The sequence below is a fragment of the Anser cygnoides genome, unplaced genomic scaffold (assembly GCF_040182565.1).
Source record: "Anser cygnoides isolate HZ-2024a breed goose unplaced genomic scaffold, Taihu_goose_T2T_genome scaffold_44_1, whole genome shotgun sequence".
NCBI classification, from domain to species: domain Eukaryota; kingdom Metazoa; phylum Chordata; class Aves; order Anseriformes; family Anatidae; genus Anser; species Anser cygnoides.
The window spans coordinates 1,494,389-1,511,792 of NW_027103068.1; the positions used below are offsets into that span (position 1 = coordinate 1,494,389).

The 17,404-nt window shown below is 65.7% G+C and overlaps 2 protein-coding genes across 2 annotated transcripts; both read right to left on the reverse strand.

Annotated features, from left to right (window-relative positions):
• Positions 1–1,008: 1,008 nt before the first annotated feature.
• Positions 1,009–7,645, reverse strand: LOC136789412 (potassium voltage-gated channel subfamily C member 1-like). Its single transcript, XM_066989469.1, is given in 7 exon segments — positions 1,009–1,179; positions 1,182–1,262; positions 3,231–3,310; positions 3,405–4,216; positions 6,935–7,047; positions 7,085–7,357; positions 7,360–7,645. Coding segments are annotated over 7 exon segments (1,536 nt in total). The 5' UTR covers positions 7,499–7,645; the 3' UTR covers positions 1,009–1,141.
• A 724-nt stretch (positions 7,646–8,369) lies between these two features.
• Positions 8,370–13,888, reverse strand: LOC136789400 (cathepsin D-like). Its single transcript, XM_066989459.1, is given in 10 exon segments — positions 8,370–8,569; positions 8,572–8,625; positions 9,089–9,126; positions 9,129–9,259; positions 9,462–9,698; positions 10,385–10,504; positions 11,338–11,537; positions 11,766–11,884; positions 12,571–12,694; positions 13,771–13,888. Coding segments are annotated over 10 exon segments (1,137 nt in total). The 5' UTR covers positions 13,777–13,888; the 3' UTR covers positions 8,370–8,461.
• Positions 13,889–17,404: the final 3,516 nt, after the last annotated feature.

Consider the following 17,404-nt stretch of genomic DNA (forward strand, 5'->3'; position numbering starts at 1 on the left):
TGTGGGGGAGGGGAGATGTTTCTGGCCTGGTCCTGTTGCCATGGAAACGAAGCCTGGCTTCGCAGTAGGGGCTCCAGCCTGGTCCTGTTGCCATGGAAACGCAGCCTGGCCTAGCAACCCAGGCTCAGGCCTGCTCTGATTGCCATGGAAACAAAGTCTCAGCCACTGCCCTGCTCCCATTTCCATGGAAACACAAAAAAATGGGGCCAGGCCTAGCCCTGTCACCATGGAAACGCAGCCTGGCCTTGCAGTTGGACGAGGCCTGGTCCTGTTGCCATAGAAACGAAGCCTGACTTCGCAGTGGAGCCAGCCCCCCCAGCCCCCCAAGTCCCCCCGGCGGGGGCCAGTGCCACCATTTGGGGGGGGACAGAGGAGACACCCCGGCGGTGGCCCTACCTCCACCGTCGTCCTCCGCCATCGGGGTGCCCAGCGGCTCCAATTATTGCTTGTAGGGGGAAGGAGCCCGGGGGGGCACAAAAAGGGGGAGGAGGGGCACTGGGGGGGACACACAAGAGGGGGAGGAGGGTTTGGGGGAGGGGGGACAAAAAGAAGACAAAGGGGGGGCAGGGGACACAGCGGGGACAGGGGATGTGGAGGAGGGAGGACGGAGGTGGGGGGGATTTGGGGTTTGTGGGGATTTGGGGGACACAGACGGGGTGAGGCGGACACCACGTAGGGGGACCAAAACAAAAAAAAAAAGGAGACGGGGACAAGGGGCACGGGGCAGGGGGTGACAAAACACGGCCAGGGTATGGGGCCGGGGAGGGGGGCCGCTCCCCAAGTCCTGAGTGATCACGGGGGGGGACGGGGACACCCCCAGCCCCCGCTGGGGCCGGGGACAATCAGCCCCAAATCGGGGGGGACGCTCCAAGAAAGTGCGGTGCAGCCAAGTCCAGGTGATGTCGCCGGGGGTCCCCGTCCCCCCGGTTCACAGTCAATGTGGGGACCCCCCCCCCCCAACACCCCTGTTTTCCTTTGGGGGGGGGGGGGCGTTCCCATAGTGCCATTTTGAGGACATCACCCCCTGTTTTGGGGTGTGCCACTTTGCCACTGATTTTGTTTGTTTTTACCGTTTCACCCAATTTTCTGCCCAAACCCCCTGGCACTGGGGGGCTGGAAAAGGGGGGGTGCAGGTGCCCCCTTAAAGGATGGAGGGGATGGGGGAGCGGGGTCGCCGGGGGGCCCTGGGGAGCCGAAAGGGGGGGCCGCCGGTGCCACCCGCACCCCTGTGATGCTGTTGAGGCTCCGTGACTTCTCGTAGCCTTGGGGGGAGACAAAGATGGGGGGGGTGTCAGTGTCGGGGGTGCACCCAAACCCCCTCCTGGGACCCCAAAACCCCCTGGGACCCCCCCAAACACACCAGAAACCCCCCCAAACCCCGGTCTCTACGCCCCCAACCCTGGAGTTCTGGAACCCCCAGAACACCAGGACCCCCCAGGAGTTGGGGACCCCCCCAGGGGGTGAGGGGGGTAAAAAAAGGGGGGGGGGGGGACAGACAATGCCATGCGGGGACAGACAAATGCACATGCACAAAGCTGGCCAAACACCGCGGGGGGGGCACGACACTGAGGGGAGGGCACGGTCAGGCTATGGGGGGCTTCATCTCCCCAACCCCCCCCCGACCCCCCGCGCTGACCTGCGGCGCCGTCTGAGGTCTCAGGCGGTGACGAGCGCTGGGGACAAAAGGGGACACGATGTCACCCCCGGGGGGGCCGGACCCCCCCCTCAAAAAAACACCCTTCCTAGAGACCCCCACTTGGGGACCCTTGCACGGGGACGGCGGCGCCCCAGGCAGCCCCGCTGCTTGCACGCGCGTGTGCAAGGAGCACCCAGAGCCCCCCGCGCGGGGGGTCTGTGCAAGCCATGTGTCCCCCCACCTCCCTGAGACGCCCCCCCCCCCAAAAAAAATATGGGTTCCCAGTTCTCCCAGTTTGGGGACGAGGCCAGCACCCAGTACAGGGGCTGGGAGGGACCCAGGCATTTTGGGGGGGGGGCACAACACATGCTGGGGGGGTGCAACCGGGAGGGCAAATTCGGGGGGGGGGGGTCAAGGGGAAATGGGAGGCATTGGGGTGTTCTGGGGGGGGGATTAAGGGGGCTGGGAGTGTCCCAAAAGGAAGGACACGGGGTTGGGGGGGGCACAGGGGGTATTAGGGCACCCTATGGTGGGGGGGATCTGTGGGTGAGAGGGGGTCCTGCCCAGCACCCACCTTTGCGGAGGGGCCCCTCGGGGGGGGCGCGTAGTCGGGGCCCAGCAGGAAGCAGGCGCGGTCCCGGCCGCAGCGCTCGCGGCCCCCCCCCGCAGGCCCCCCGCTCCTCGGGGGACAGGGGCTGCTCGATGGGGGGGCAGTCCTCCTGCGCCAGCGCTGCGCGGCCCGCCTCCCCGTTGGGGCGAGCCTCTGGGGGGGGGGGGGAACATAATGCCATTGGGGGGGACGGACAAGAGCCCCCCAATTTCAGCCCACAACCCCCACAAAAATTGCAACCCCCAAACCCTAAATTTTAGCCTTTCAGCCCACAAGCCCCCTCAGTTTCAGCCCCCTAACCCCCAATTTCAGCCCCCACCCCCCCAAAATTTCATCCCCAATTTCAGCCCCCAAACTCCTCCCATTTCAGCCCCAGATTTCAGCCCCCACCCCCCTAAATTTCTATCCCCAGCCCTCACAAATTTCAGCCCCCAAATTTCATCTCCAATTTCAGGCCTCAAACCCCCTCAATTTCAGCTCCCAAGCCCTAAACTTCAGCCCCAATTTCAACCCCCAACCCCCCTCAATTTCAGCCACAATTTCAGCCCCCAAACCCCCAAAACTTCAGACCACAAGCCCCCCAAATTTAATCCCCTGACCCCTAAATTTCAGCCCCCGAAGACCCAAAATTTCAACCCCCAACCCCCCAAATTTCAGCCCCCAAATCCCCCAAATTTCAGCCCCCTAAACCCCTAAAATTTAACCCTCCAAACCCCTATATTTCAGCCCCCAAAGACCCAAACATTCAACCCCCAAACCCTCAAAATTTAACCCCTAAGACCCTAAATTTCAGCCCTCAACCCCCCAAAATTTAACCCCCCAACCCCCCAAAATTTCAGCCCCCCAAAGAACCCAAAATGTAACCCCCAAACTCCTAAATTTCATCCCCCAACCCCCCAAAATTTCAGCACCCAAAGACCCAAATTTCACCACTCCCCCCGCCCCCCCCCCCCCCCCAAAAAAAAAAATCCGGCCCCCACTCACCCGCCCGGTTGATCTCCACCACCTCCTCCTGTGCCAAGGGGCAGGCATCGCGGGCCGGGGGTCTCCGGGGGGGCCGGGGGCTGCCGGGCGGGTTTTGGGCTGCGGGCTGGGGGGCCGCAGCGGCGGTGGGGGCCGCAGGGGGCCGTAACCGGGCGAACCGGGCTGGGGGGCCGCGGGATATGCTTGTTCTTCTTCTTGGGCAGCTTCTGCTTGGCCATGGCCAAAGAGTAGTACATGCCGAAGTTGTTGACAATGACGGGGACGGGCATGGCGATGGTGAGGACCCCCGCCAGGGCGCACAGGGCCCCCACCAGCATCCCCGACCACGTCATGGGGTACATGTCCCCGTAGCCCAGCGTCGTCATCGTCACCACCGCCCACCAGAAGCCGATGGGGATGTTCTTGAAGTAGGTGTGCCGGCTCCCCGTCACGTCGTCGGGGTCGGCGCCGATGCGCTCGGCGTAGTAGATCATGGTGGCGAAGATGAGGACGCCCAGCGCGAGGAAGATGACGAGGAGCAGGAACTCGTTGGTGCTGGCCCGCAGCGTGTGGCCCAGCACCCGCAGCCCCACAAAGTGCCGCGTCAGCTTGAAGATGCGCAGGATGCGGACGAAGCGGACGACGCGCAGGAAGCCCAGCACGTCCTTGGCCGCCTTGGAGGAGAGGCCCCGCAGCCCGACCTCCAGGTAGAAGGGCAAGATGGCCACGAAGTCGATGATGTTGAGGCTGCTCTTGACGAAATCCCGCTTGTCCGGGCAGAAGCTGACACGCATGAGGAACTCGAAGGTGAACCAGACCACGCAGGTGCCCTCCACGTAGGTGAGGAAGGGCTCGGTCTCCACCTCCACTGCCACCTGCGTCCCCGTCCCGTTGCCCACCGCCACTGTCTCCGTCTTGTTGATGACCCGGTTGAAGGCCTCGTGGGTCTCCAGGCAGAAGGTGGTGATGGAGATGAGGATGAAGAAGAGCGAGGCAAAGGCCACGTACTGCGGGGGAGGAAGGGTGGGGGGAGTGACAGGGGTCCCGAGACCCTCGACCCCAATAAAATGCCCCCTGACCCCAAAAAACCACCCCCCGACCCCAATAAACCGTGGAGGAAACCACGGGGAGGACCACAGAGGAAGGTGGTGGCGATGAAGAGGAGGCAGAGGAAGACAGAGGCTGTAGCCTGGTGAGGGAGAAAGCCTGAAAATCAATGGAGGGCACAAAAAAATTGATGGGGGGGCCAAAAACCAATTGGGGGGACCATGGAGGAAGGTGGTGATGAGGATGAGGAGGCAGAAAAAGATGGAGGCTGCAGCCCTATGAGGGAGGAAACCTGAAAAAACAATGGAAGACCCCCCAAGAAACTGATGTGGGGCCCCAAAAAACAATGAGGCCTTAAAAAATGATCGGGAGACCCTGAAAATTTGATGGGGGCCCCAAGAAATAGATGGGGGGGGCACAGAAAGGCAGGAGAAGCACAGCAGGAGGCAATGGAGATGAGGATGAAGAGGAGCGAGGCGAAGGCCACGTACTGTGGGGAGGAAGGGTGGGGGGTGAGAGGGGGTCCTGAGACCTCTAACCCCAATAAATGCCCCTACAACCCCAATAAACCACCCCCTGGCCCCAACAAGCCACGGGGAAGACCATGGAGGAAGGTGGTGAAGATGAGGAGGAGGCAGAAGAAGATGAAGGAAGCCTGAAAAAACAACGGAGGGCACAAAAAAATTGCTGGGGGGGGGGCCCAAAAAATGATGGGGGCCTCAAAAACCAACAGGGAGACCCTCAAAAAATGGATGGGGGCCCCAATAAACGATGGGAGGACCCCAAAAACCAATGGGGGCCCACAGAGAGGTAGGGGGAGCAGAGCAGGAGGTGACAAGGATGAGGATGAAGAGGAGCGAGGCGAAGGCCAAGCACTGTGGGGAGGAAGGGCGGGGGTGAGAGGAGGTCCCGAGACCCCCGACCCCAATAAAACGCCTCCCCCCGACCCCAATAACCCCCCCCGGCCCCAATAAACCAACGGGGGGACCACAGGGGAAGGTGGTGATGAGGAGGAGGAGGAGGAAGATGAAGGCCACGGCCCTAGGAGAGAGGGGGCCCAAAAAAATCGATGGGGGCGGGGGGACAACAAATCCAGGCTCCCCCCACAGACGAGGGGGAGCGCAGGAGGTGGTGAGGAAGAGGAGGGAGGATGAAGGCCACAAAATGCAGGGGGGCAATAAATGGGGGGGGGGGGCAACCAAAGCATCTGGGCCCTGGCCTAAATATTGGGGGGGGGGGGGAATAAGGACAAGGGGGAGGGATGTAGGGCAGGACAAGGAGGGGGACACAGGGGACGGTATTTTTGGGACGGGGGGGGCACAGAGGGATGGGAGGGCACGGGGAGGATGTAGGGCAGGTGCAGGAACCCAGGGGGGGATGTAGGGCAGGCGGGGGGGCCTGCGGCGAGGGGGGGGACGGGATGGGAAGGATGTAGGGCACGCGGGGGGGGGACCACGGGTGGGGGGGGGAGTGGGCCAGGAGGGGGGAGGGGGCACCGCAGTGCAGTCCCGCTCCCCCCCGGCCCCGCTCTGCTGCGGCAGGATCGGGGCCAGCTCCCGCCGGTGCTGCCAAGCCCCCGGGGGGGGGGCCGCTATTTCCAGCCCCCCGCCGATTCCACAGCCCAGCCCCCAACTCCGTGTCCCCCTGTCACCCTCTGTCCCCCCTCCATGTCCCGCAGTGTCCCCGGTGCCCCCCTGCAGCGCTGCAGTGTCCCTGCGCTCCCCCCCACCGTGTCCCCAACCCCTCACAGCCCCCCGGGACCCCCTCACGACCCCCCCAGTTCCTTCAGAGACCCCTCAGCCCCCCCAATTCCTTCAGAACCCCCTCAGATGCCACCCCCCCCCAACCAGGCTCCCCAATTCCTTCATCCTTCACAGACCCCCCAAGGACCCCCTCTGCCCCCCCAAGTCCTTCGGAACCCCTCCAGCCCCCCCCAGGACCCCCTAATTCCTTCAGAGCCCCTCCAGAGCCCCCTAGCTCCCCTCAGGACCCTCCCTCGGTCCCCCAATTCCTTCAGAGTCCCCCCCAGGTCCCCTTAGGACCCCCCCCCTGGTCCTTCAAAGCCCCCCAGCCCCCTCTAGGTCCCCTCAGGACACCCCCCAGCCCCCTCTAAGTCCCTTCAGACCCCCTCAGGATCCTCCCCCAACCTCCCCAGGACCCCCTTTAAGTCCTTCAGAGCCCCTCCAGCCCCCCTAGGTCCCCCCAGGACCCCCCCACCCCCCTCCAAGCCCCCTCTATCCACCCCCAATCCCTTCGGAGCCCTCTCAGATGCCCCCCCCCATTCCTCCAAAGCCCTCTATCCCCCTCCCCACTCCCCCTAGCCCCCTCCTCACCCCCCCAGCCCCCTCCTCAGCCCACCCTTCCCCTCCCGCCCCTGCCATCCCCCTTCTCACTCCTCCTAGCCCCCTCCTCAGCCTCCCTAGCTCCCACTATCCCCCTCCCCAATCCCCCTAGCCCCCTCCCCATTCCCGCCATCCCCCTCCTCGCCCCCCCAGCCCCCTCCCCGTTCCCCCTCATCCCCCTCCCCATCCCCTCCTTGCCCCCCTAGCCCCCTCCTCGCCCCCCCAGCCCCCTCCCCATTCCCTCCTCGCTCCCCCAGCCCCCCCCGGTCCCCCCTCATCCCCCTTCCCATCCCCTTCTCGCCCCCATAGCCCCCCCTCGCCCCCTCCCCATCCTACCCTGGCCATGCGGGACGAGTAGGGATCCTCGAAGAGTGCCCAGACGCGGGGCCGCCACCGCCGCCACCAGCCCCCCGGGCGCCCCTCGTCCAGGCACAGCCGCTTCAGCTCCGCTCCCCCCGCCGCCTCCCCTCCGCCGCTTCCTCCCACCTCCTCCTCCTCCTCCTCCTCCCTCCCCGCCGCCGGGCTCCGGGCTCTCGAAGCTGTCGAGGGCCTCCTCGGCGTCGCGGTGCTGCCGGTAGTTCATCCAGCAGCACGCCTCCACGTCGGTCTCGTCGATGCCCCAGAAGGCCAGCTCCTCCTCGAAGAGGGGCCCGCACACGTCGGCGGGGCAGTGCAGCTTCCCGGTGCGGTAGTAGTTGAGCACGTAGGCGAAGACGGCCGGGTGCCGGTCGAAGAAGAACTCCCCGCCGCCGCATCGTAATCGAACCGGGCGGCGGCGCCGGGCTCCGCCAGCCCGGCCAGGCGGGTGCCGGGCAGGGTCTGCAGGGTGCTGCGGTACGTCTCGTGCCGCACGCCGCCCACGTTGATCACCACCTTGGCTCGTTCCGCCTGCCACCCCATGGCGGGGCCGCCGCCCGACGGCCCGGCCCCGGTTTCGCTCCCGGCGCCGGCTTCGGAGCCGACTCCGCTCCCGGCCGCCGCCGCCGCCACCGGAGCGGCGGCTGCCGCATCCCCGCGGCCGCGCCGGCGCCGCCTGCTTCGCGCCGGCGCGCCTCTGGCCACGCCCCCGGCCACGCCCCCTCGGCCGCCGCCACGCTCCCGGCCACGCCCCCGGCCACGCCCCCCTCGGCCGCCGCCACGCCCCCGGCCACGCCCCCTCGGCCGCGGCCACGCCCCCGGCCACGCCCCCGGCCACGCCCCCTCGGCCGCCGCCACGCCTCCGGCCACGCCCCCTCCCGCCCCGGCTCCCCGCAGCCGCCGGGGCCCCGCCCACACGGCCCCGCCCCCGCGTTGAGGCCCCGCCCCCAGGCGCGCTCAGGCTCCGCCCACGCGGAGGAAGGGGAGGGGAAGGGGAAGCGGGAGGGGTGGGGGGTGCGGGGGGAACTGGGAGCACTGGGACGTACTGGGAGACGCACTGGGAAGGAACTGGGAGCACTGGGGGCTACTGGGAGACTTACTAGGAAGGGACTGGGAGCACTGGGGGCTACTGGGAGTCACTGGGAGACCTACTGGGAAGGCACTGGGAGCACTGGGGCTTACTGGGGGCTACTAGGAGCTACTGGAAAGGCACTGGGAGCACTGGGAGACTTAGTACAAAGGAACTGGAATCACTAAGGGCTACTGGGAGGCTTACTAGAAAGGAACCGGGATCACTAGGGGCTACTGGGTGTTACTGGGAGCTACTGGGAAGGCACCGGGGGCTACTGGGAAGGCACTGGGGGCTACTGGGAAGGCACTGGGGGACACACACACACACACACTGCCAGGGAGCCCCCGGAGCAGAGCCTTTATTGGCGGCACTGGGAGCCGTACTGGGAGCACTGGGCCGTACTGGGAGCTCTGGGCCGTACTGGGAGCGCCGGGTCAGGTGCTGGGCGCCAGCCCCACGCGCTGGTGGTCGCGGTCGAAGACGGCGTAGTGCCGGGCCAGGAAGACGTCGCCCAGGATCCAGAGGGGGCCGGCGGGGGGGGGGGCACGTCCAGCGCCATGAAGCCGCTCACGCAGGTGGGGGCGCCCCACTGCGACACCTGGGGGGCACAGGGGGGGTCGGGGGGGGCACGGGGGGGTGTGGGGGGTGGGGGGGGTCATAGGGGGCATTGGGGGGTGGGGACATGGGGGGGCACGGGGGGTCGTGGGGGGGCGTAGAAGGGACATGGGGGGTGGGGGGGTTGGGAGGGGACGTGGGGGCGTGGGGGGGACATGGAAAGGACATGGGGGGCGTTGGGGGATGTGGGGGACATGGGGGGAGCGTGGGGGGGGGGGTCGGGACACAGGAGGGACATGGGGGGGCATGGGGGGGCATGGGAGACATGGGGGATGTGGGGGGGTTGGGGACGTGGGGGGCATGGGGGGGACATGGGGGGGACGTGGGGGGGGTGTGGGCCGTGGGGGGGGCATGGGGGGATTGGGGGATTAGGGGACACATGGGGGGGTTGGGGATGTGGGGAGACATGGGGGGGGTCACGGAGGGGCCACATGGGGGGCACCCACCTGCAGCACGTAGTGCTGGGGGCCGAGGGTGAACTCGCGCCCCCCAGGACGAAGGTGACGTTGGGCAGGGAGGGCACCTTGTCACAGTCCAACAGGTACTGGGGGGCACGGGGGGGACAGCGCCCAGCTGGAGGGACGTGCCCCCCCCGAACCCCAGGGACCCCCCAACCCCTTCAAAACCCCCAGAACACCCTCAGCCCCCCCAGCACCCCCTCAGCCCACCCCCAATCCCCCCATAACCCCATCCCCCCAAACCCCCCAGGACCCCCAGGACCCCCACATCCCCCCAACCCCCAGGACCCTTCCCAACCCCCCCCCCAAGCCCCCCAGAACTCCCCCAACCCCCCCAAGTCTCCCCATACCCCCCTGATACCCGCCCAGATCGCCCCCAGGACCCCTCCCAATCCCCCCCCCCTCCCTAACCCCCAGCCCCCCCCGGCCCCCTACCTGCCCCCCAGGGCGCGGGTGCCCCCAGGGCGCGGTGCAGGGCGGCCACGTCCGCGCTGGGGCCGGTGACCAGCGACGTCCCCGTGTCCATGATGGCCTCGCAGCCCCCCGGCACAGGGGGGGGTCCCGGCACCCCAAAGCCCCCGGGGCCCCCACCGACACCCTGCGGGGGGTGGGGGAGGCGTTGGGGGGGGGGGGGGGCAGGGGGTATTTGGGGGGGAACGGGCGTTGGGGGTGCCAGGGGGTGGTTGGGGGGGGATTTGGGGGGCTGTTAGGGGTTGGGGGGGCAGTTGGGGGGTGTTGGGGGGCTGTAGGGCCCCCACCGACACCCTGCGGGGGAGGCATTGGGGGGGTGCAAGGGGTATTTGGGGTGGGGTCGGGGGGATGTGGGGGGTGCCAGGGGGTGGTTGGGGGGGCTGTTAGGGGGTTGGGGGGCAGCTGGGGGCAGCTGGGGGCACTGTTAGGGGTCTGGGAGGGGGCAGTTGTGTTTTTTGAGGGGGGTGGGGGGCTCTTCAGGGGTCTGGGGGGCAGTTGGGGGGTTTTGGGGGGCTGTTAGGGGGCTGGGGGGGCAGTTGGGAGACATTGGGGGGGGGGTGTAGAGTTTGGGGGGGGTCCCGGGGGGGTCAAAGATTTGTGGGGGGTCAAAGACTTGGGGGGGGGGTCAAGGATTTGGGGGGGGGGGTGTCAAGGATTGGGGGGGGGTCAAGGATTTAGGGGAATTAGAGGGGTTTTGGGGGGTCTGGGGTTGGATAAAAGGGGTGGGGGGTGTTGGGGGGGGCTGTGCGGTTTGGGGGTCGTGGGGGGGTCCCAGGGGTCGCGGGGGTCCCGGGGGTCGCGGGGGGGTCTCACCGCTCCATGTGCAGCTGCCAGTAGGCCGGGCGCGTGACGGGGACGTAGTGCAGGGGGCCCTGGAACTGCGTCTCGTTGATGCCCCCAGCAGCAGCTCCCCCCGTCGCCCCCGACGTCCCGCTGCGGGGGGATGGGGTCAGAATGGGGGGGTGGGGGCGGGTGGGGGCTTCAAGGGGGGGGGGTTGGGGTGCGTTTGGGGAGTGTCAGGGTCGTGTTGGGGCTGTATCGGGACCATATTGGGGCGCATCTGGGGTCATACCGGGACCACATCAGGGCCATATCGGGGGATATATGGTACCATACTGGGGCCATAACAGGGGATTTATGGGACCATACTGGGACCATACATAACAGGGGATTTATGGGACCATACTGGGGCCATAACAGGGGATTTATGGGACCGTACTGGGACCATACTGGGGCCATACATAACAGGGGATCTATGGGACCATACTGGGACCATAACAGGGGATTTATGGGACCGTACTGGGACCATACTGGGGCCATACATAACAGGGGATCTATGGGACCATACTGGGACCATACTGGGGCCATACATAACAGGGGATTTATGGGACCATACTGGGGCCATACTGGGGCCATACATAACAGGGGATTTATGGGACCATACTGGGGCCGTGTCAGGGGATTTATGGGACCGTACTGGGACCATACTGGGGCCATACATAACAGGGGATCTATGGGACCATACTGGGACCATACTGGGGCCATACATAACAGGGGATTTATGGGACCATACTGGGGCCGTGTCAGGGCCATATCGAGGCACACTGGGGACCGTATCGGGACCGTATTGGGGCACATTTGGGGTCCTATCGGGACCGTATCGAGCCCATATCGGGCCCGTGTTAGGGCCATAGTGGGACTGTATCGGGGCCGTATCGGGGCCATATCGGGGCACATGTGGGCCCATCTGGGGCCCGGCACCGTGCCTGCGGAGGCGGAAGGCGAAGACGTTGTCACGGAAGAGCCCGCGGCGCATCATGTTGTCGAAGACGGGCACGGCGGGGCCGGCGGCGGCGCCGGGGAAGGCCAGGCCCAGGACGCCGTCGAAGCGCGCGGCAGCGAAGGTCAGCCCCGGCAGCGCCACCGCCTCGGCGAACGTCTGTGCCGGCACCGTCACGTTGGACACCTGGGGGGGGGGGACACAAATCCCAAAATCAGCCCCCCATTTTTTGTTTAATATTTTTTTTTCTTTTTTTTTTTTTTTTTGGGGGGTGGAGTCTTGGCGAACGGCTGCAGCGGCACGTTCGATGCCTCGGGGGGGGACTCCCACCCCCAAATTAACCTCCCCCCCCCGTCTTTTTTAATATATATATATATATTTTTTAATTTTTGTGGGGGGGGTCCCAGCCCACACCTGCAGCGTGTCCTGGCTCAGGAAGCCCCGCAGGCTGCCGCTGCCGTAGTGGATGGAGAACTCGGAGCCGTTGGGGCGGTGGGTGCGGGACAGCGCCGAGTAGTAGTGGGGGTGCAGCCCTTGGGGGGGGGGGGGGGGGGCACGAGGGTCAGACCCTGCTCCCTCCGATAGGCCCCGCCCCCTCCATGCCCCCCCCCCCATGGCCCCGCAGCCCTACAGCAGGCAAAGGGTGGCAGCGAGGCCCCTTCCCCCCAGATGGACACGCCCACTTCGGTAAGCCACGCCCCTGCAGAAGGACACGCCCCCTGCAGAAGGACACGCCCCCAGCAGGAGGCAGCTCTGCACTGGGACCCATCCTGGCCCCCGCCCCCTCCTGCCTTGGCTCCGCCCACCCCTGCTCCAGGCCCCGCCCCCGATCTCAAGCCCCGCCCGTCTAAGCCACGCCCACTCCCCTAGACCACGCCCCCTCCCCAGGCCAGGTGCAGCAGCTCAGCACCGAGACCCTCCATGACCCCACCTTCCCCCTTCCAGGCCCCTCCCCCCTCCCCCCAGACCCCCGCCCCCTCCCCCAGGCCCCGCCCCCCTCCCCCCAGGCCCCTCCCCCTCCCCCCCAGGCCCCTCCCCCAGGCCCCCCCCGGCCCCGCCCCCCTCCCCCCAGGCCCCGCCCCCCTCCCCCAGGCCCCGGCCCCCTCCCCCAGGCCCCGCCCCCTCCCCCAGGCCCCGCCCCCTCCCCCCAGACCCCGCCCCCCCAGGCCCCGCCCCTCCCCCCAGGCCCCGCCCCCTCCCCCAGGCCCCGCCCCCCTACAGCAGGCCAGGTGCAGCAGGCAGCAGCGGGCCGAGGGCACCCAGAGGTCGGCCGAGCCGGTGTCGAAGATGACGCGGAACGGCTGGGGGGGGGTCCCCAGGGAGATGGTGCCATAGTACTGCGCCTGGGGGGCGGCTCGCCTACCGTCACCCCCCGGGGCCACACCCCACCCCCCCCCCCCATGACCCCATAACCCCCCCATGTCCCCTTCCCCCCAGCGTGTCCCCACAATCCGCCCATAATCCCCCATGCCCCCCCGTCCCAATAACTCCCCCATGTCCCCATAAACTCCTCCATGCCCCTAATAACCCCTCCGTTCCCCCTTAACACCAACATGACCCTATAACCCCCATCGTGCCCCCATAAACCCCCCTCCGTGACCCCATAGCCCCCAACCCCCATCCATAACCCCATAACCTCCCCATAACACCCCCCCCCATGACCCTATAATCTCCTTGGGCCCCCATAATCTTCCCCCATAATCCTCCCCCGTAACCCCCCATGATCCCTATAAACCCCCATAACCCCACCCATGACCCCACAACCCCCCATGACCCCCCCAGCCCTCCCCATGACCCTACAACCCCCCCATAACCCCCACCCATGACCCCACAACCCCCCATGACCCCCCCAGCCCTCCCCATGACCCCACAACTCCCCCATAACCCCCATCCATGACCCCACAACCCCCCCATGACCCCCCAGCCCTCCCCATGACCCCACAACCCCCCCCATAACCCCCACCCATGACCCCACAACCCCCCCATGACCCCCCCGGCCCCCCGCATGACCCCACAACTCCCCCATAACCCCCACCCATGACCCCACAACCCCCCATGACCCCCCAGCCCCCAGCCCCCCATGACCCCACAACCCCCCGCATGACCCCCCAGCCCCCCATGACCCCACAACCCCCCCATAACCCCCATCCATGACCCCACAACCCCCCCATGACCCCCCCAGCCCTCCCCATGACCCCACAACCCCCCCATAACCCCCACCCATGACCCCACAACCCCCCCATGACCCCCCCGGCCCCCCCCATGACCCCACAACCCCCCCATAACCCCCCCCATGACCCCACAACCCCCCATGACCCCCCCAGCCCCCCCCATGACCCCACAACCCCCCCCCATGACCCCCCCCATGACCCCACAACCCCCCCATGACCTCATAACCTCCCCCCCCCGCCCCACTCACGTCCATGTAGTTATGCAGGCGCTGGGGGGCTGCTGGGGGCCCCCCCACCCCACTCCGTACCCGGGGCCCCCCCCCACACCTCAGGGGGCAGCCGGGGGCGCACCCAAGGGCCCCTTTCCAGGGGATGCTGGGGGGGGGGGGGGGGGGCGTTAATTAGGAGGGTGCTGAGTTAATTAGGGGGGAGTTAATGAGGGGGGTGTTAATGAGGTTAATGACCTTAACAAGTGTGATGAGGGGTTAATGAGGTTAACCAGTTAATTGGGGGGGGCAGTGGGGTGGGAGCCCGGGGCCACCCATGGGGCTGCCCAGCCACTAATTAGCCTAATGAGGCTAACGAGGCTAACAAGGCCAAAGGGGAAGAGGAGAGGCCATAGGGTGCTCCTGGCCTTGGGGGGGGGTGGGTGGGGAGAAGGAGTTAACGAGAGGTCCTGGGGGGGGGTCCCGGGGGGTCTCCAGAGGGTCTGGGGGGGGATTAATGGGGTTAGGGGCTCCGGGGTCAGAGGTCACGCGTGGGGTTACACCCGCGGGCGGGGTCAGGCCCGAGCGGGTCGGACCGGGCCGGTGGCTCCCGCCCCCGCGTCCGGCTGGGAGGGCCCCTCTCCCTCCAGGGTGCCGCCACCCCCATAATATTTTTCCCCCCCCAAGACCCCAAATCACCTTGGGGACCCCGGTGTCGTGTCCCCCCCCCCCCCCCCAAGCTGGTGTCACGTGACCCCAGCATACCCCGCGGGGGGGATCCTACGGTAGCCCCATTATCCCCCCCCCCAAAAAAAAAGGGCAGGAGGTGTCACAAGGACTGGGGTGTGCCCCCCCCGTGTCACCCCCTCTCCAAGTGTCGTCCCCCCCCCGGTGTCCCCAAGCACCGGGATGTCCCGCCCCCAGGGATTCCCCCCACCCCAGGGATCCCCTCCCATGGATTCCCCCCCAACCAGGGATTCCCCCCCCTCCCTTAGGGAATCCCCCCTCCAGGGATTCCCCCCCAAGGTGTCCCCCCCCCTCCAGTTGTGCCCCCCCCCACTGTCTCCCCCCCAAGGTGTCCCCCTTCTCTCCAGGTGCCCCCCCCCCCAGATGTCCCCCTCCCAAAGTGTCTCTCCCCGCCCCGTGTCCCCCTCCCCAGGTGCACCCCCCCCCCCAATGCCCCCCCAAAGTGTCATCCCCCCCACAAGGTGTACCCCCCCCAAAGTGTCCCCCCCAGATGCCCCCCCCCCCCGGTGTCCCCCTCCCCAAGTCTCCCCCCCGGTGTGACCTCCCCACAGATGCCTCTCCCCCCCCCCCCCCAAGTGCTCCCCCCCCCCCACTCACCGCAGCACGGCTCCGGCCCCGGCCGCCAGCAGCAGGAGGTGCCCGAGCATGGGACCCCCCATGGCCACTCTGCCCCCCCCCGTACCTGGGGCGCCCCCTCCCCACCTGCCCCCAGAGGCCCCTCCCCCGGCCCCGCCCCCGGCGAGCCCCCATTGGCTGCCAGCACGCTCAGGCCCCGCCCCACCCCGCCCAGGCCCCGCCCTCCACGTGGGGAAAGGGGAAATTGGGGGGGGGGGGGGGGCTCAAAACCACCCCCCCCTGCAACCAGGGGGGGGCCCCAACACTGCCCCCACCCAGCACTGGGCGGGGCTATGATGTGGCCACGCCCTCACAGGTGGCGGGGGGGCCTTGAAACTGCTCCCCCACATGGGGGGGGCGTCTCGAAACCGCCCCTTCGTGGGAAGCCCCGAAAGAGTCCCACATCCGGGGGAGGAGGGAACCCCAAAATTGGGGGGGGGGGAGGCCCAAAATTAGGGGTGGACCCATAATTAGGAGGAAGAAGCCTAATATTTGGGGGGGAGGCCAAAATAGGAGGGTGGGACACCCCAAAATTAGGGGGGGACCCCCGAAATTGGGGGGAAAGCCCCAAATTAGGGGAAGGAACCCCAAATCTGTGGGGAGAACCCCAAAATTGCGGGGAAGAACCCTAATATTAGGGGGAAAGGCCAAAATAGGAGGGTGGGGGACCCCAAAATTCGGGGGGCCCCCCAGAACTGGGGGGATCCCCAAAATTGGGAGAAAGAACCTTAATATTAGGGGAAAGGTCAAAAAAGGATGGTGGAGGACCCCAAAATTGTGGGGGAAAACCCCAAAATTGGGGGGAAATCCCCAAAACTGGGAAGAACCCCCAAAACTGGGGGGGAACCCCAAGGTTGGGAGGAAGAACCTTAATATTAGGGAGGAAAGCCAAAAAAGGATGGTGGGGGACCCCAAAATTGTGGGGGAAACCCTGAAACTGGGGGGAAAACCAGAAAAAAAAAAAAAAACAAAACGGGGGGGGGGGGGCAAAGGGGGGTGAAAGGGGTAGGGGGCAAATAATGGCGTCCTACGGCAAGTAGCGAGGCTCAATATTGCGGGAGACTCTGGGAAATGTAGTTCGTTGGCACTGGGTTTCCGGGAGGCCATGTTGGGTTCCCAGAGCATGCCGGGAGTTGTAGTTCCGGAGAACCCATTTTTACCTGGCGGCCATGTTGAGAATACAGGGAATGCTGGGAAATGTAGTTCTCCTGCACTGGGCTTCCGGGCGGCCATGTTAGGTGCCCAGAGCATACCGGGAGGTGTAGTTCTCGGGCACTGGACTTCCGGGAGGGCACGTTGGGGGCCCAGAGCATGCCGGGAGGTGTAGTTCTCGAACACTGGGCCTCCGGGCGGCCATGTTGGGAGTCCGGGGAATGCTGGGAGGTGTAGTTCCTGGACTCTGGGCTTCCAGGCGGCCATGTTGGTTACTCAGGGCACGCCCGGAAATGTAGCTCTCACCCACCGTGTTCCGGGTGGCCACGTTAGGTTACCGGGGAAGCCCGGGAAGTGTGGACCTTCTGTGTAGCCATGCTCAGTGACAATGGCGCGCCGGGAGGAGTGTCCTACACTGGGAGACACTGGGAGCTTCTAGGGAGACCCAGGGGTGTTGGTAACAGACGATGAAATATACATTTATCCAATGAATATTGCTTAATATGTGTTACATTTGCTATGTACTGTGCCTGGGCTGCGCTTGGAAGATGCAAAATATACGTGCAAAGATAGCATGAGAGAATGCACCGATTCATGATGAGGAGTAAGGAGGAGGACTCAAAGAATGCCAAACTTGCAAGACATCTAGATAACAGGGGCCTTTTGGACCCTGGGAACTGGGTCAAACCAATCTTATAGTTTGGTCTGAGACCTAGGGCTCAGAGAGCATGCGTAAGAAGAAAAGGTAAAAAGTTCAGCTGTGATGAAGACATCTTACTTCATCCCGACGACCACCACAGAGGGATATGCAAGCGCACAAGGACTGATAAGCTAATTAGCATACGAAGCGGGGCTAGGCGGAGCTAGGAAATGAATATACATAGATGTTTTGTAAAACTTAATGCATATGTAATATTTTAGGTGATAAAAGAAAACTAAGTGAACAAATCGGATGAAGTTAGATTTGGGCAGGCATGCCCCTAACTTCCGGCGCCTAATAAAAGCACTTTCATATAATCACTTTGTGGATTATGTGTCTTCGTGAATGCTCATGGGGGGGGGGCTATACTGCTCTCTACAGCACATTGGAAAGTAATGGTATGTATTGAGAGGACACAGGAGTATACTGGAGGGCTATGGGAGGGCTGACGGCTGCACTGGG